Source organism: Thermobia domestica, chromosome 18, assembly GCF_964235325.1.
Source record: "Thermobia domestica chromosome 18, izTheDome1.hap1.1, whole genome shotgun sequence".
NCBI classification, from domain to species: Eukaryota; Metazoa; Arthropoda; class Insecta; order Zygentoma; family Lepismatidae; genus Thermobia; species Thermobia domestica.
In genome coordinates, this window is record NC_137471.1 from 2,150,967 (window position 1) to 2,168,425 (window position 17,459).

The 17,459-nt window shown below is 38.7% G+C and overlaps 1 protein-coding gene across 3 annotated transcripts in view; it reads right to left on the bottom strand.

Annotated features, from left to right (window-relative positions):
* LOC145675969 (uncharacterized) overlaps positions 1–17,459 on the bottom strand; it is a 617,917-nt gene that overhangs the window by 383,126 nt on the left and 217,332 nt on the right. For 2 of the 3 annotated variants that reach the window (XM_081746794.1, XM_081746792.1), the window contains exon 1: positions 10,670–11,095. The exons of the other annotated variant lie outside the window; for it this stretch is intronic. In XM_081746794.1, the coding sequence (XP_081602920.1) occupies positions 10,670–10,743 (74 nt within the window). In that variant the 5' untranslated portion in view covers positions 10,744–11,095. Of the gene's footprint in view, positions 1–10,669; positions 11,096–17,459 lie in introns of those variants that run through there. 3 annotated transcript variants of the gene reach the window in all.

Here is a 17,459-nt window from a genome sequence, read left to right on the forward strand (position 1 = left end):
TCACATTCAACGCTTATCTGTGTAGAACGCCTTTGTAGTCATTTAAGCACTCGTAAAAGACAAAAGCGTCAGCACCACAAACCAACCACGTCACTTTAATGTCCCTGTTGACCTGGATTATACAACACTGCACCTTCTTTCCCTCCCCCCCCCTCCCTTACTCAAAGTAGCATCGATTTGCCTGCAACAAGGTCCGGACGTCGACTCCTGTCTGCAGACATATACTGCGGAGAAACTTTCAGTGAACCTTAGGCAAGATGCGCCACATAAAATGCATCCAAAAACTGCAGTTCCAACACTTCAACTTCCTGGTATTACAGGCCACGGAGGATTAGGATTAGGAATTAGAATTTTTGGGGCTTTCTACACCTATGGCCATATTAACACGTCACGAATGAGAGATGACGTCCCTCAGCGATCATTCTATCTGAGGAAAGGGAAGGAAGGGGCCTGGGACCTGTATATTAGGTATCGTCCCGGCATTTGCCTGGTGCGAATGAAAAAAAAAAACAGGAAAAATCACTCAGGATGGCTGTCCTGAAAAATCTTTTACACTTTTTCGATCGAATATGCCCACCAGGAATCGAGCCCGGGACCGCTCGTACCAAAGACGAGAACGTTAATAACTTCGCTACGCGGGACCACACAGTCCACGAAGGGTCTCACACTCTGTCAAGGTAACTTTGAATTGAGTTGTGTTCGTTACGCACATCGACTCGCTTGCTGGCTTTCTACAACGGAGTTCACTAATTCTTTCTTTCAAGTAGCTCCCCAGTTGTCCTCACGACACTAGATGGATGCCGCAGTGCCAACACAGCTGAGAACGAGGGATCATCCATCCTTCCTCTAATCAGACCTGAAATGTTTGATTTCTGATGTTATGACTATGAACGGTAAAACCCTACTAATATGTGTGGCTCAGTGTTGCCACAGTCCAATCTCTGGAGTGGGCTGAAAAATAGTACCAAATTGAAACAAAAAGGGCTGAATCCATTATTTTATACCAGTGTAATACATGGCTCTATAGTAACACGAAACTAACAGGGGTGAAGTTCTAGAACACTCCCCCCTCTCCCAAGAGTGCAAGTCGAGGTACTGTTTTGAAAAAAAAAAATACTTTTTACAAACATCCAAATAGGAGGAACCCGAACAACCTTGGAAGTAGAAGAAACTTTTGTTGCTCACAGGAAGTATAACAGAGGCCACAAATTAAAGGGGAAAACACTTATCATCTTCGGTATGTATTGTAACGAAACCAAACGCGCTTCTATTTCAAAGTGACCAATAAATCAAAACGGTATTATTGCCATATATTAAAAAAATATAAAACTAGGAACAAATCAATCATCTCCGAGTTCGACTGTAAACAGTACGTTATAAATAATAAAATATAAATTATTGCACTTTATTCTCGCCTATTTCATGACCGAAGGAGGATAACAGACTGTAAGAAAAATATAAGGTAAGTAAACTGACATTTGTAAAAATATGTACAACCGGTCCAGGGTTCTAGAAGCTTCCCTGAAAGACATTAAAAGAAAGAGATGTAGAGAAAGTCTTACTGACACTTTTGAATATGTGACAAGTATTGGTTAAATGGTGCTGAATTGGGTAGAATTGTACCAAAGTTTTCACAAAAGGAGCTGAAAATGCCAGCGTGGTACCAACGGGCCGACGAATGACAAAAAGGGCTGAATTTGGTACAATTGTACCAAGTGTGGCAACAGTGTTGTGGCTTTAAAAGCATTTAATCACCTCTACCTCTATGATCAACTGATTTAGAAAATCAATCAAAAATCATTAAAATCCATTTTATGATATATGGAAAGAATTATTGTTACTATTATTTATTTCCCAATATAAGATAAACAATTTGTGACTTCCCAATATTATATATAATTCCCCCATCAAAAAATGTGTCCATATTAAAACAGTTTTAATTTGCCACAGTTATTAGCAAAAGTATTCTCGTTTTATAAGAATCGTTGAGATTACAAGAACCTGAACAAGTGCAGTTGAGGCTACATTTAGACACGATTCACTCTTGCACCATCTATCCGCTCATGCATTACTCGAAATCTTTTTTTTTTTTTTTCCATTTCTTAATTCTAGATTCTAATTTAAAGTACGCCACTGTGCACGAAAATAACAGACACGCATTCTAGTAACAAGAAACGGTAGTAAATTGAACTGTTACGCAATAACAGTTGAGTAGAGAATGGTTTTACGGTAATAACGTCAATAAGGATTCTTCTTTTTTATACGCACAAACAAACAAAACAGAATCGTAGTTTACGAGAGTATTTTAGTCGAATGGCTACAGGGTTGGAAAATTTTAACACTGAAATAATCTCTAAAATTGCTGTTTACTGTATGGTGAACTTCAGCAATCTTTATTATTATTATTATTCTAGGATAATCTTTTACTGATTTGATTCATACAGTAGTGTAGGCAGAATTTCTCCATCTTTGTATCATTTCAGGTGTTTGTATTTCTTAGTATGGTAAATACCAGTGGTCAGTGGCGTATTTAGGGGGGTGGCTTCCGGGCTTAAGCCGCCCCCCCCCGAAATCTTACTTAGTATAGTAAAGTAAATGAAATATCTTGCAGAATTTTCACATTTCCAGGCAAAGCCCCCCCCGAAAGTTAGCAAAGCCCCTCCCGAAACAAAATCGTAAATACGCCACTGCCAGTGGTGGATCTAGCCTGGGGCTGGAGGGCCTAGGCCCTAGTTTTTTTTTTCTTGAGCGACAAAAATAATTGAATTATTTATATATTTTTGAAAGTTTAGAGCAAGCGTTGCCTTTTATTCTTTATTGGAAATTTATTTTAAGCATCATAGTTTGAGTTGCAGTTTTTCTGTTATGCAATGTGTAAAACAATACTTATGGTCCACAATGTTAGCATCCAACCTAGCCGTAATATATATCGGGAGAGAATTAAATGAAACTTCTGCAGGGTTCATGAAAAACTGTAAACTTAAGACATACCTATTCTGGCTGCTCCTCCAGTTTTTAAATTGCTAGATCCGCCCCCTGGTAATTTTTTTTTTAAATAATAACATCTTGCTCAAGGGGGAAAGATCCGGAAGCCCTATATGCGTACGCCAATAAATGATTGATTAAAATTTTTACTGCTAGTGCCCCTTTCCATTCCCCAAGGTATATGAGATGTGTACATTTAGTTTAAAGTGAAATCCGAACCACTGCAATAAGTTCAAATTTCAAGGATCTCCACCGGGAATCGAACTCGTGAGTTCATACACCAAAGCCGTGTACGCCAGCTTAAACCAGCTGGGTGGGTGATTCTATTCTTGAACTGCAATTAATTTTTGAATTAGGAGGCTTGGAGTTTAACTCAGGACCGTAGCTAGGGGTGATCAGAGGGCGCTGAGCACCCCACTTCCCAAAACTTTCGCTGGTCTCAAGTAAACCCCATGGAAAATGATTTGAGCCAGAGATGCCCACATGCTGGTTTTAGAGTGCAAGTTGTGTCGATGAGAATGGTAAATGTTGGCGGGAGAAAGGTACATTTAGTGGCACAACTGCGAACACAAGGGTAAATTTAAGGAGTTGCGCTCAAGTCTTTGCAAGAGATGAGCATCCTTGATTTCAGCCCTCCCCGTTCTCGTAGTATTCGGGCTACGCCCCTGGTTCGAATACCAGTGCCTGTCATCATAACCATACTTTTGAAGGCCCTTTTCTGAGTTCAACTAACGAACTGTCGGGGTCATACATTTATATATAGGTCCTGGAATACTTCTATCTACTCATATTCTTATTGATTGCATTGTAACTCATCCAATGGTTCAGTAGTAAGGACTAACCTCTGGCATGAAGGGTCTCTTATTCGATTCAGCGTTATATGAGTTTATGAACAAAGTCGTGTCCAGGGATGGAATAAGGCATATACATATAGTACAGTGTAGGTGATATTGTTATAGTACAGTGTACACTCACCATCAATTTACCAAAGAATGAGCGGGAGGTTGCGGAGGCTCAGTGGTAGAGCGTTCACCTCTGGTGTAGGGTGTCCTTGGTTCGATCCCATCTCGCGCCAAGTGAGCTTTGTGGTGAACCAACACCGTGTACGTGAGTTTTCCCATGGGACGTAAAACTTAAAGATTTCATTTTTTAAAAAAAACAAAGAATGAGCATATACAGAGGTGGACATAAGCTATACTTTTGAAAACGGTCAAATGTGTACCTACCAAAAATTCTATCAACACATTACTGATCATCTTCGTGGGTTTCGTTGGGCTCTCTCGTTTCCTCCTCCATTTTCATGTCACCATTTATTTCATAATTTACTTTCATTACTCACCGTCTCTTTAGTCTAAAAGTATAACTATAGGGCGTTAAATTAAAAATTTAATTTCATTCCCAAACCACCTTTTTATTTTCATCAGACTGTAATCATTATACAATTTCCAATCCTAAGCTTACAAATAGCTCTCTCTCTCTGGTGGAACGAAATAAATGTTTTTCTTTCCTTCTTTTTTCATTTACAGACTCGAATTGAAACGAAACCCCAAGGTTGTTGACCTACTAAACGCTGAAACGCTTACCGGAAAAGAGCGCGTAAAGACACACTTGTTTTTATAACTCTCATAAAGTCAAATATACACTTCGATGTTTTAGTGCACGTCGCGATGAGCGATGGAGGGCGTTGAAAGAAACACACTCCCAAATTAACAACAAATTTTAAAAATATCACTTGAAGGAAAAAGTTTCAAAAAAAAAATTATATCAAAGAAACTGACAGATAAAGTAAGAGAGGAAGCGGAAGTTACAACAAACTTTTTTTTTTTTTTTTTTTTTTTGTCTCATGAAATCCAAATTATACAACTCGAGATCATTAATATCACACGTTTCCACGGCTCATATGTTGCTGAGGACGAAGGACTTCTGGCTGCTAGACCCCCTAGATCAGATATCTCCAGTTTTATAATTACTACCAGAAAATTGTGTACCTGTGTGCCAAGCCTCCAGGAAAAAAAAAATTCAAAGTATTTTCGTAGTTACAAATCCTGACTAACTGATCAACCCCATCTAGGCCAGACTACTGACGACAGAAATTCGGAAATACATACTATCTGTCAAATTAGACACTTTTTTCAACCCTCACTCGTTCTCACCATCCCTCAATTTCACTCGCCCTCATCCTCACGGCCTCTCATAAGGCCTCAATCTCACTCTCCCTCACACACTTTCCTTGTACCTCAACCTCAAACGTTGACTTTCAGGATGACTGAAATTGACGGATAACTTCAAGAGGGTACCCTCCTATGCTATTTGTAACGTAAGGACCCTCCCATTGGGCGTGGGAGCAATATGGTCCTGGGTTCGCTTCCCGGTGGGAAAGCGCAAGTAATTTAATAAACAATCATTCACTTTTATTAATCACGCCTCTCATTTAGCTTAAAAGACATAGCCGTGGGGTGTTAAGCTAAAGAAAAAAGTGACAAAGTACTATAAGGAAGAACCTTCGGAAATTAGACGTAGCTACAAGGGTGTGAATCAACGGTTGCACTTACCGTAATCTCGGGATTTCTTAAGGTTACAAACATGAAATTGAATCAATTTGATTCGGTTCATATCCTCCGGATCAAGTGAAACAAATCTCAAGTAAAATTAGTACTTCTGGCAACCCTGCTATGTGGTTGACATCAATTCTAAACAAGGAAATTACTTTGCAACTTTGCCGCATGCACAGATTATTCAAACTAGTTATACGTTTGCATGTCAATGGTTGAGAGCCAAAGGAGCGTAACTGCCGAATTTTGACATTCTGATTTCTGAGCTATGAGGACACGTATCATGGCTTGAATTTTGTTGTGACAGAAGAACTAAACTTGAATTGTAACTTAAATATCGTTTTCAGAGGACAACACATTAGAAAATATTGTGAAAATACAGTAAAACCTGCCAACTGGGCCTGGTTCGTCTTCAACCTGCATTTTCCCATAAGACAAAAGAAAAGCGTTACTGCGGAAGATAAATAATGTGTAATTGTTTTGAAGTCGGAAATGAGCCATAAGTGGCTGAGGTTATTTAAATGTTAGATTGGAGCCATAAGTGGCTGGGTTTATTGAATAATTATTATTATTAGTTGTGGTTTACGTACGTAGAATACGTATGTAGAAAAGTAACAGTTAGAGTAACTGGATATGTAAAACGAAAACAAGATAAAGTTGTGGAAATGTACTGATCTCTGAAACTTTGTGGTTGCAATACTGGGGTTAAATTCCAAAGTTGGGTGTCATTTTCCAGAGAAATTTTTAAAATTTACAGGAAATATATGGATAATTTGATCGTTTGTGTGCTTGATAATATAGAAGTCTCGAAAAATCTGTTTATTTGTTATATATAAGCGGTTATAAACATGGGACTATGTGGCGAGCGGAGGGAACTACTTGGCGCAAGGTAACCGAACAGTTGCATTGTGGGAAAGAAACGAGCATTTATATTACCAATATGGCGAATGTACAAGGGCAATGAACTAGCAGTTTTAACATTTGTGAAGGAATACATTGATAACGAGCAAAATCTTTTAAAAGTTTGTGAAGAGCACGGATTAATGAACCTAATAACAAATTGCAGAAAGTGTGGAAAGGAGATAACAGTGAAAAAACTTGAGGAAAGCGGACGCCCAACTTCGGAATATATGCCCAATAGTGTATGTTAATGTACCCAGAGATATATTGATACAATAAAGGTTTTTAGTAGTGTGGAATTAGTTTTCACATTCATTGGTGTTCATTAGCAAGTGTGTAAAGTTTATTTAAGTAGTACCTGTCCAATAAAAATTACCCTAACAGCAACCAACGGCCCCGCAGACCTTGCCGTGCGGGAGGGCCCATAATGAGTAAGAGAAAGATAGAAAAAGGGGCCCCAAGAATTAGGAAAACAACTTTTTCTACGGGACCCAAATACGCGTATTAATGCTTCCCCCCCCCCCCCCCCGCGAAAAAATCTAAGTTACGGTGCCGTTCAGAATTACGCCCTCATATCATCAAACTCCTGAACTTAAAATGTAATAGTCGATATTGCTAATGGCTGTGGCATTATATATATAACCACAACTGCGATTTCCAGAACAAGAACTAAGTGGTTGATGGCTCTTAGAAATAATCGAATGAAGTTAGACTAAAAATAAAGGAGTTCAACAAATACTTGTTATCATTTATATTAAAGTTGTAAATGTGGCATTTAAACCTTAACAGCTTCAACTAGGGAACTGGTTTCGTAACTCACTAGCATGTGGGAGTCTGAGCGAGCAAAGGCGGGCGAGTAGCACGGAGAGTGTTATAACGTCGAATGCAATTGGGCAGGTGACACTGAAGTTAACTTAGAATACTTAGACGAAGAGGATAGGCTATACGAAGTTAGTAAGTCTATGTGCTGTGTGCTAGTGTTTTGCTTATATAGTAAAGACGCTTGCCTCATTTATATTATTTTATTTCTACTTTAATAGCACTCATGTGCTCCTTAGATATCACATTTTTATGTGAGTTAATATGTTTTACACACGAATTTTACAATTTTTTTTTGGCACCCCATTTTCTTAATATTCCGGTGCAGATTAAGAATAGTCCGCCAAACTAAATTATTCCCTTGCTTTAAACGATTCCCTAAGACGTTATGGACTGCTTTACAGGCACGTAGCCAGGATTTCGTGAAGGGGGGGAAGGGTCCGTGACATGAAACACTATGGTCATCACAACAAGGGTTTGATCATTCTAAACTATTTTACTGGAACATATATTGGTTCGTTCAGCCAAGATTCCGTAACAGGAGGGGGGGGGGCATAAAATTCTGAATGCCCAGGAGCCCGATCAATCTAAACTACTTTACTATAAACATATATTGGTTTGTTAAGACAATAAAATGAGGATATGTTGGTAAGTTTTTTAATAACAAACTATGAGAAATCTCGAGTAAAATAATAATAAAAAAAGTGCAGAAAAAGATTTTACAATATTTACATCCTTCCTCTGTTCATTCAAATAGAACAATTTTCCTTTATTATGACCCCAACTATTATAAAAAGTACATACTCAATAATGTCTTGTAAAATATTTTAGAATATCTGCGTTCCTTTCTCTGTTGAATCAAATGATAACAGAACTTTCTTTTAACATAATTTTTTGTTTTTATTATTCCGTCAACTACTGTCTGTTCCAATGGCAGGTTAAAGGAGCAGTAGAAAATTGTTTCTGAAATAACACGTTTGATACTGCAGGGAAGCGATGACGAAAATGTATGATAAAAAATGTCCACGTTGTTACACAACCGTACTATACTTTCGGAAGCTCGAAATCTGCGTTGAAATCGCCCTGACTAGTAGCAGAAAGTTTGAGAATTCCGTAACTCTTCTAGAAATTCTGAGAATTCCGTAACTTTTCTAGAAATTCTGAGAATTCCGTAACTTTTCTAGAAATTTCAAAATCCCTGACTCTTCCAGGATATCTCGCTCACCCCACCACCATGTATTTCAATTAATACAAATCTCCTCATAAGAAAGAGTAACCAAAAGCTTCCTCATTTTTTAAAATTTTTAACGCGATCCTTCTTTTTCTAATTTCATTTTTTCATCCTTCCTTATTTTTTTCATTTCTGGTCTCGAAGGGGGGGAGGGTCCGAACCCCCCCCCCCTTGGCTACGTGCCTGCTGCTTTACCCTGGTGCATGGTCAAATAGTTGATAGTGAAAACTGATGTGGGTTGCAAATGATTACGGACTATTCTATTACCTACCATCCAATCATATGTTTAATATTCCATCACGAAATTCACTTGTACTGCCTTGGAAATTGTTTCTTAAAGTAGGACCTGTATTAAAGGGTGCAGATTCACTTTACGAGCTTCCCCTTACGGGTATAAATACACGTCAGAACTTTCCCATAAAAGCAATTGTGCCAAATACATAAACCTACTTGTGATAGGTGGCCAACAAAAGCAAAACATTAACTAATCGAGTTAGGGTAGGCGCATCAGCGACGGAGATCATACGCATAAACATAGATTATAACACCTGTAACGTAAAGTACATGTTCCTTGCACTGTGCAGAAATACTGCAGCAGTGGAAATATAGTGTATTACATAGTTCTTTTGATATGCAGTACCGGTGATTTATTTAAACCGTAGTCTTGCTTTCGTAATGGTTTCACACTTGTAAGCATCAAATATTAGTTTCTTACACGTATTTTGTGAAAAATTCCTCCGCCAGTGGAATATAATATTCTACACAATCCTCCCTCATATGCTCTCAACTCATTTTAACCGTAAAATTACCATTATTATGACGGACTATTCTTAATCAATACCAAAATTCGTGAAACCACCCCAAAAAAATGGGTTAACTGCTGTATCGCCGGACCAATTTTAGAAAATTTAGCAGAGGAAATGGAGAATTAATTTCGGTTTGTGAGGAAGAGTGAGTGAAAGTCACGTGAGTTGAAGTTTAGAAAATATTTTTTTGTTGTTAATTAGCTGTTTTTCATGTAAGTTGCTTTATATATATGGAGGCGGAAAGGACTATTTGGCGGAGAGGTACACTTTAGACGATTCATGACAAAGCGAGTGTAGAAATCGTGCATAAATGACAATATTGTGACATATCGTGTTTGAGTTTTATCGAGATATAAGAAAATGAGTTTCAGTTGAAATTGTGTGAAAGGCATGGTCTACTAAACAGGCGAACTGTTTATCGTTAAGTGTGGAAACAAATTGAAAATACAGAAAAGAAGAGGTACATCTAACCAAACCTAACCTAATTTAGTACATTTTGGTACTTTTTTGGATGGCATTTAGTATCTCCCCCAAAACTGCGCAGCACGTAAGCCATGCATTTTATGACAAACTGTTTTTTCTACTATCCTTGTTTATGTGCGTACCCACCGCCACTAACGCGCCCGCTCCCTACGGACGCATCTCTTCCCTACCACTCGGGCCTCCTTGCTCTGCTCCTGCCCAGACTAGTTTTGATAACATTCATGCCTTTTAGTGGCCACCTACCACATGTTGGTTTGTTTTATGCATTAGTTTTTATGCCAAAAGGTTCACACTGTATTTCGAACAATAATGACTACCAAGTGAGCCAGGGTCACAACGTTGTGTTTTGGGAAATAAACTAAACATTGATTTCTCTTTTCTTTTCTTTTTTTTTTTTTTCGACTTTTGTCTGGTCCGGTGATGCAGCAGTAATGCCCAAAAAATTAAACTAAGTTTACAGAAAGTAGCTATTTCTGGGGGAAGATGTCCGGCTTAAACTCTGCATACGTCCCTGGTGTTAACCATATAGCGGCAAACGAGCTCATTTGAAATTGGTATTCATACAAATTAATAATTGGTTTCTACGTTTCCCTGTCCCCCGAAAAAGAATTCTTGGTGATGCCACTGCCTAAATACCAGAACACTTTCCTTGTTAACAGCGTCTCTTGATTGGAGGAAATTGATACACATCCCGTCTCCTTCTATGCATGTGACATCGAACAAATGAAAATAATAACTACCGCAACTCAATTTTTTGTTGATTAACTTCGGAGTTGCGCAGGTACACATTTTACACGACTAATCATACAGAACTTATTTTAACTAGGTTCCTACAAGTGGATTTCTTTTACTTAAATGGATTGAAAACATTTATAAATAGCTGCTGCTCCTACCTGGGGCTCCCTGGCGCTGAGTGTGTAGAATCGCGTCGAAATATACCGAACTTCCACCATCCCTGAAGAACCATTGTCCCCAATTCTGATGGTGGGGTTTTACAAAAGAACTACTACCACCACTTTCCACCACTACAATGTTCACACCACTCAAAATAATACACACGATAAAACCACACAAACAAAACAAAAATATCTTTTTTTTTTAACCTCTCAAGAAACAAAAATATTCATCACTGCTTTCATTTTTCTTTTTTTAAATTTTTGCGCACGACACAGAGAAACAAATTACGTTGCTGAACAAAGCGCAGAAAACCGCTTGATCACTGTACACGATGCGAGGCGAGACAACTCACTTCACGCTCCTCCAGCAAGACTTTCGTTCTGTTCTCAGGTCTAAACTAAAAACTACAGCCTGCGCCGCTCGCTCTCTTTTCATTCACCGTGTGTGGATGAAGGCATCTATCTCGGTTTCAGCAGTGTTGCTGCCTTGCGTACCCAAGATGTTACTAGGTCATGATGCCAAAACTAAAATTCGTTTGGGGAAGATATTTCAGTTTAACGTCCTACGACTATGCCCTTTAGCCTAAGGAGGACGGATGATTAAGACAAGTGAATGATGATGGAACAATTGGTGGAATGAGAATGTGTGAGGCAAGGGAAGTACGCCGAGAAAACCCACGAACACGATATTGTCAACCACAAACTTGTTTGGCCGGGGATCGAATCAGGGACCTCACACACCAGAGATGACCACTCTATCATTGAGCCACCGTGCCCCCATGTCTTTAAAGAGCTCAGAAAACTTGCCTACGGACATTATGAGTATTTTTTTTCTGTCATAGCTTTGTTTTTAACGAAGCGATTTTCCCTCATAAGCCGCCACTGTGTCCAACGGTTCTGCCCTTGAAGCTACAGGAGAAAATGAAAAATTATTGATGATAATGAAATAAATCCAGAGCTCATGACCGCAAATTGTTTTACATAATGATTGTTTAGAAATTATCTAAATGCAATTAACATTAAAATGTACAATACGCTCCTTGTGCCAGAGATGTAATTAGGGACTATACGGGAAAAAAATGAAATTTTTGAATTTTACGTCCCACGATTATGCCGGTTAGGCTAAAGGAGACGGTGATGATGAGTGATGAATGAAATGGTGGAATGAATAAAGTGGGAGGAAACGGGAGAACCCCGAGAAAACCCACGCACACGGTGTTTGTCCACCACAAAGTTCACTTGGCGGGAGCAGGGTTTAAACCAGAGGTGAACGCTATACCACTGAGCCACCGCGGCCCGGACTATACGGGAGAATGCAGCAATAGCAGCATATTTCCATCCTTTTTTTTTTTTTTTTTGTAATATATAGTACAGAGTATAGTCACTTTAAGTTTACGAAGAAACAAGCGTAGATGGGATGAGTACGCTGTATTATTAAAAACGATCGACCGTACACATACAAAAAAATTCTAGTATTACATTACTGCCTAAAGAGTTTATTATTATTATTATTATTATTATTATTATTATTATTATTATTATTATTATTATTATTATTATTATTATTATTATTATTATTATTATTATTATTATGAGGGTTATTCAGAAAGTAATGCCTCCAAGTCCACTACTTAGCCAATTTTACTGCAAACATTCTGGACTGTCAGTCATTAATGCACTGATGTTTAAGCTATAGAATGTCATTTGTTTCATCTTGCAATCTTTTGTTCCAGAGTACTGGAGCAATCAATGACATCCAGTGGTGGCGTCCGGTTGAAACAGCGGGCTGTCATTGAATTTCTGACTGCGGAAGGTTGTGCGCCCAGGAATATTCATTACCAGCAATGAGTCGTGGATACACCATTACGACCCGGAAACGAAGCGTTAGTTGATGGAAGTACCGCCACACGTCCTCTCCACCAAAAAAAAAAAAAAAAAAAAGTCTCATCTGCTGGCAAAGTGTTGTTGACATTCCATATCCTGCCTATAGTACAAATCTTGCATCCTACGACTTTTGGCTCTTCCCTAAACTCAAGGATCACCTTAAGGACCAACGATTCACTTGTGACGCGGAGGTGGAAGCACCAGTTCAGCAATGATGTCGACAACAGCCATCACAATTCTTTGTCGACGAATGAAAAACTTTGTTTCGCGTTGGCGCAAGTGTGTTGCCTGTAATGGGGACTATGTTAAAAAATGATACCACCATTTGTGGCTGGCATTGCAAGCTTTCCACTGATATCTGTATCGGTGCTATCTGTCGAACACAAATAATGGTATCACCTTCGAGTCATTACTTTCTGAATCGCCCTCGTATTATTATTATTATTTCCTGAAAAAATTACGATTTCAGATTTGTCCCCCAATTCAACTGAAGCATACACTGGTTATCAAGATCCTACGGAAATGTAGTGATTAACATAAAACGTTTGAAAATTGAACATAAATAGCATGCAGTAACGACAAGTTCCGTGATAATAATGTCACTGCCTTTACATTAAATCACTTCCGCCGGAAACGTTTTCTTTTCTTTTCTTTCTTTTTTTACTTACTTTTACCATTCCGTAATGTGAACTGTTTTCATAGAATAGAAATTTTTTATATAAACAGCTATATTTGTATTTCCCCCAAAACTTAATCAAGCAAGAAGTTTTTTATTATTATGATTATTTTTTAATCACGGGAAATGAACAAAATAGGCCTTCGATAAGGAAATAGTTACCCATTGTTCTTAACCTTTAAAAGAAACAAAAGAAACGGAATAAAACAGAATGGAAATGCAATTCAGATTTTAGTACGAAAGGCTGCAGACGGACAGATGCCGTATATTCAACTAAAGGAAGCGAGGTCATGCATTACGTCTCAAACCCGTTAGCTTTTACTTACTAGACTGAAACATACATGTCCACATCTGTATAGTAAAGCTCTTAACCTTAAGGCTAGGCGAAAACAGACGCGTATAGCGCGCGTATGAAGTGACACACGAGCGGCATGACTCGCACATCACAGATCACTATGCGCGCGCACCATACCGGTCGTGTCACGTCACGTCACACACGTTATACGCGTCTTCTTTTGCGCTTAGCCCCCCTCCCAAAAAAAGTCTCAACCACAGTGCCATGCGGCTGCGCAGTGTCATTTTCCCAATTTGCGCTGTTCTCTTTAGCATCATGTGAGTCACAAACGAGCGCGCAGTGATACATCGTCCCACACGCGCCATACGCGTCTCAACTTGCACCTAGCTTAATAATTTTGTAGCGCGATTTCCATTGAGGGTGTATAATGCAAGTGTTCATCTAAAAAGTCAGAACTCACAATCCCACGGTTTGCCCTCAATAAATGAGCGCAGGCGAGTGTACTCACATAACACAAGTACATCCACGGGATGTCCGAAACTGAGCCCGTAACTGACGACGGGACATCCCGGGATTATCCGAATGTGCTCCCGGGACATCCACAGGATTTCCGTGGCAGATCCAGATGTTCGCTAATATCCCGGGATACGGATATTCAACGGGACCACGAAGGGATGTCAATTGGTTTTCCTTCGGACCTCCCTGTCTCATCTGGGACGTCCCATGCAGGACATCCATGGGATGTCTTATCATTGTCCCGATAATCCGGGAACCGAATGGGATCATTGGGATCAAAATGGGACATCCCAGGGACGTAGTGTGCTATGTGGGTAAGCACAGAATTATAAGTGGATAGCGGCCGTGTGCCAGCCTCATTGAGAGCACGCCCGAACTCGAAAGAATCACATTGAGGGGTTTCTCTATAGCGAAATTAAACTACAGCTAATTTTAGAGATTTTCTGTAGTCAAATAAAAAAATATTCGAAAAGCAGAAACGTAGTGAACTAGATAATACGATTTTGTATGTGATACCGTTATTACAACTCATCTATGGGCTTTCGATTTGCAACTATAGATAGATTTAGCATTTTTTGCGGGCCCTGTAAATAGTGGCATACCAAAACCAGATAGGTGAATTGTGATGAAGGTATCACATGCAAAATCATATTGTCTAGTTCACTACGTTTCCGATTTTCGAATATTTTTATTTGTTCTGAAAACATTATAGAAAAACTCTAAAATTAGCGGTAGTTTAATTTCGCTATAGTGAAGACCCTTAAATCTCATTGTGATTAGTAATAACGAGTCCGTTAAGGATAGTGAACCTAAGTGAGCCCCGTTTTTAGAATGACCATCTTGACTTCTATTGAGTGTAACGAGAGCTTGTTTCTCTCATTGAAAGACGAATTTGAGAATGCGAGGTCAAATGAAGCTCAATCGAAACGGATGGCTCAAGCATTGCGCACTTCCGCCAGAACTTCCGGCACAATTTTGTTTCCAGTGGTTTCAAAGAAATGTGCTACATAACTTCCGCTGTTGAAATTCGAATAATCATTATTTGAAAATTTGATTCTTCGAACATCATTTGAATACTATGATCTGTGAAAATTCGTTATACGAATAAAATTATTCATTATTCAATAAATATTAGTGATTCAAATAATGAAAATTCAAAAAATATTCGAATAACTATTCATTATTCGAAAAATGATTATTTGTTATTTAATCGTTATTAGAATAATTATTTGTTATTTGAATAAATCATTCATTATGCTAATTATTAATATTTTTGGGAAGGATTTATACAGTTTTGGTGTTACGTTAAGCATATGTATAACATATAGAACTCACAATGGCATGTTCTGGCCTGATCTACAAACATGACAGTGAAAAAAAAATAATAATAATAATAATAATAATAATAATTATAATTATTATTATTATTATTATTATTAGTAGTAGTAGTAGTAGTAGTAGTAGTAGTAGTAGTAGTAGTAGTAGTAGTATATTTCTAAACTATGCTATACTCGTGGCTAAGTGGTTACGTACGCGCCTTTGGCGTCGGTGACGCGGGTTCGATCCTATGTTAAGCTATAAGTCCACGTCTCATATAGCCTCGCTGCTGAAAGGGATGCTAACTAAAATCAAAACAAAACCAAATTATGCTATGTGTAGGTGTCGGAAGTCTTATAGAACGGTTATGTTCGTCCGTCAGTCTGTCTGCAGACAGATATCAGAGCAAAAATGGCAAGAGAGATCGGGAAGCACTTTATTGCAATTGATTAAGCGGTCCCACGAATAAGTTGTATTTCCTCCATTAACACTTTATTAAAAACCGGAAGTGAGAGAAATGAACTTTTTTCTTTTCGATTTCAACGTTGGTAACCATAGAGTAAGAGCTATAATAATAGACAACGACAAGCTTTTTGTATTCGATTCAACGTATCAAGGGGGCGCGGTGGCTCAGTGGTAGAGCGTTCACCTCCGGTTCTTGGGGTCCCTGGTTCGATCCCAGATCGCGCCGTGTGGACTTTGTGGTGGACAAACACCGTGCTCGTGGGTTTTCTCGGGGTTCACCCGTTTCCTCCCACTTTGTCCATTCCACCATTTCACTCATTTCTCATTATCACCGTCTCCTTTAGCCTAACCGGCATAACCGTGGGACGTTAAACTTAAAGATTTCATTTCATTTTTCAACGTCTCAAGAAAGAACACCCGCCCTCCCCACCCGTATTACTCTAATTGTACCAGAAGTCGTAGAAATCAACCATTTCCACTTTAAACGTTAATCGCCATAAGGGCCGTGATTTGGGGGGGACGAGCGGGGCGACGGCCCCGGGCGCCGAAGTAAGGGGGCGAAAAATTCGGGAGAAAAAAGATAGGAAAAATTGCTTGCAATATATATATGGGGGCGCCGTCGTATATTCTTGCCCCGGGCGCTGATTTTCCACGGCACACGGCCCTGATCGCCAAACACCAAAAACGTTAATATACGTAAAACAGTTTCTTCGAATCAATTCAGCGTCTTAAGAAAAGATTTCTTCTTCTGCTTCTCTCTATTAAGACCGGATGTAATATAAATTTACAATTAAACAGATATTATCTCTTATTACCCTTCCATTGCATGCGGGAGTTATAGATTTGTTTCAATGTTGAATTCGCATAGTTTTGAAATATACAATAGTTTCACAACTGTCAAACGATATTTTTACTATTATTATTATTATTATTATTATTATTATTATTATTATTATTATTATTATTAGTAGTAGTAGTAGTAGTAGTAGTAGTAGTAGTAGTAGTAGTAGTAGTAGTAGTAGTAGTAGTAGGAGGAGGAGGAGGAGGAGGAGGAGGAGGAGGAGGGATGGATATGGAATCCCAGAACTAAGAGCACGGTCCTTATTAATGGATAATCCGATCGCGCTTAGGCCCGTATGATATCCTCCGGATTTGAATATCGAAACTCGATTTCGGTAAAATATCGAAACATGGTCGATATATCGAAATATTGTATAATATCAAAATATTGGAATACTGATCAGTGAAACATGTCTATATCGATATTTGAGAAATACTACCGATCGATTGATGTATCGAAATATCGCATAGCTCTATTCTGGCTACGTCACAAAAATACAGGGAGGCAGGGGGCGCAAAAAAAAAAAACTTTCGTAGGCATCGGATAAAGCGCCAGCATTTGATACGGAACAAACAACAACCGAAGAAAATCAAGATAATTAGTTACTGCAATATAATATCTGAAACATTTTTAAATAGAAGTACGTTAAAAAAAGAAAAAGATATTCAGACTGTTTTATGATATGAACCACTTTATTGAGAACCAGCGTCCTTATGTTCGAAGAGAAAACGAAACAAGGAACCAAACGTAAAGTTCTTCCTGTGTCCACATCTTCGTAGGATTTGGTGTCCAC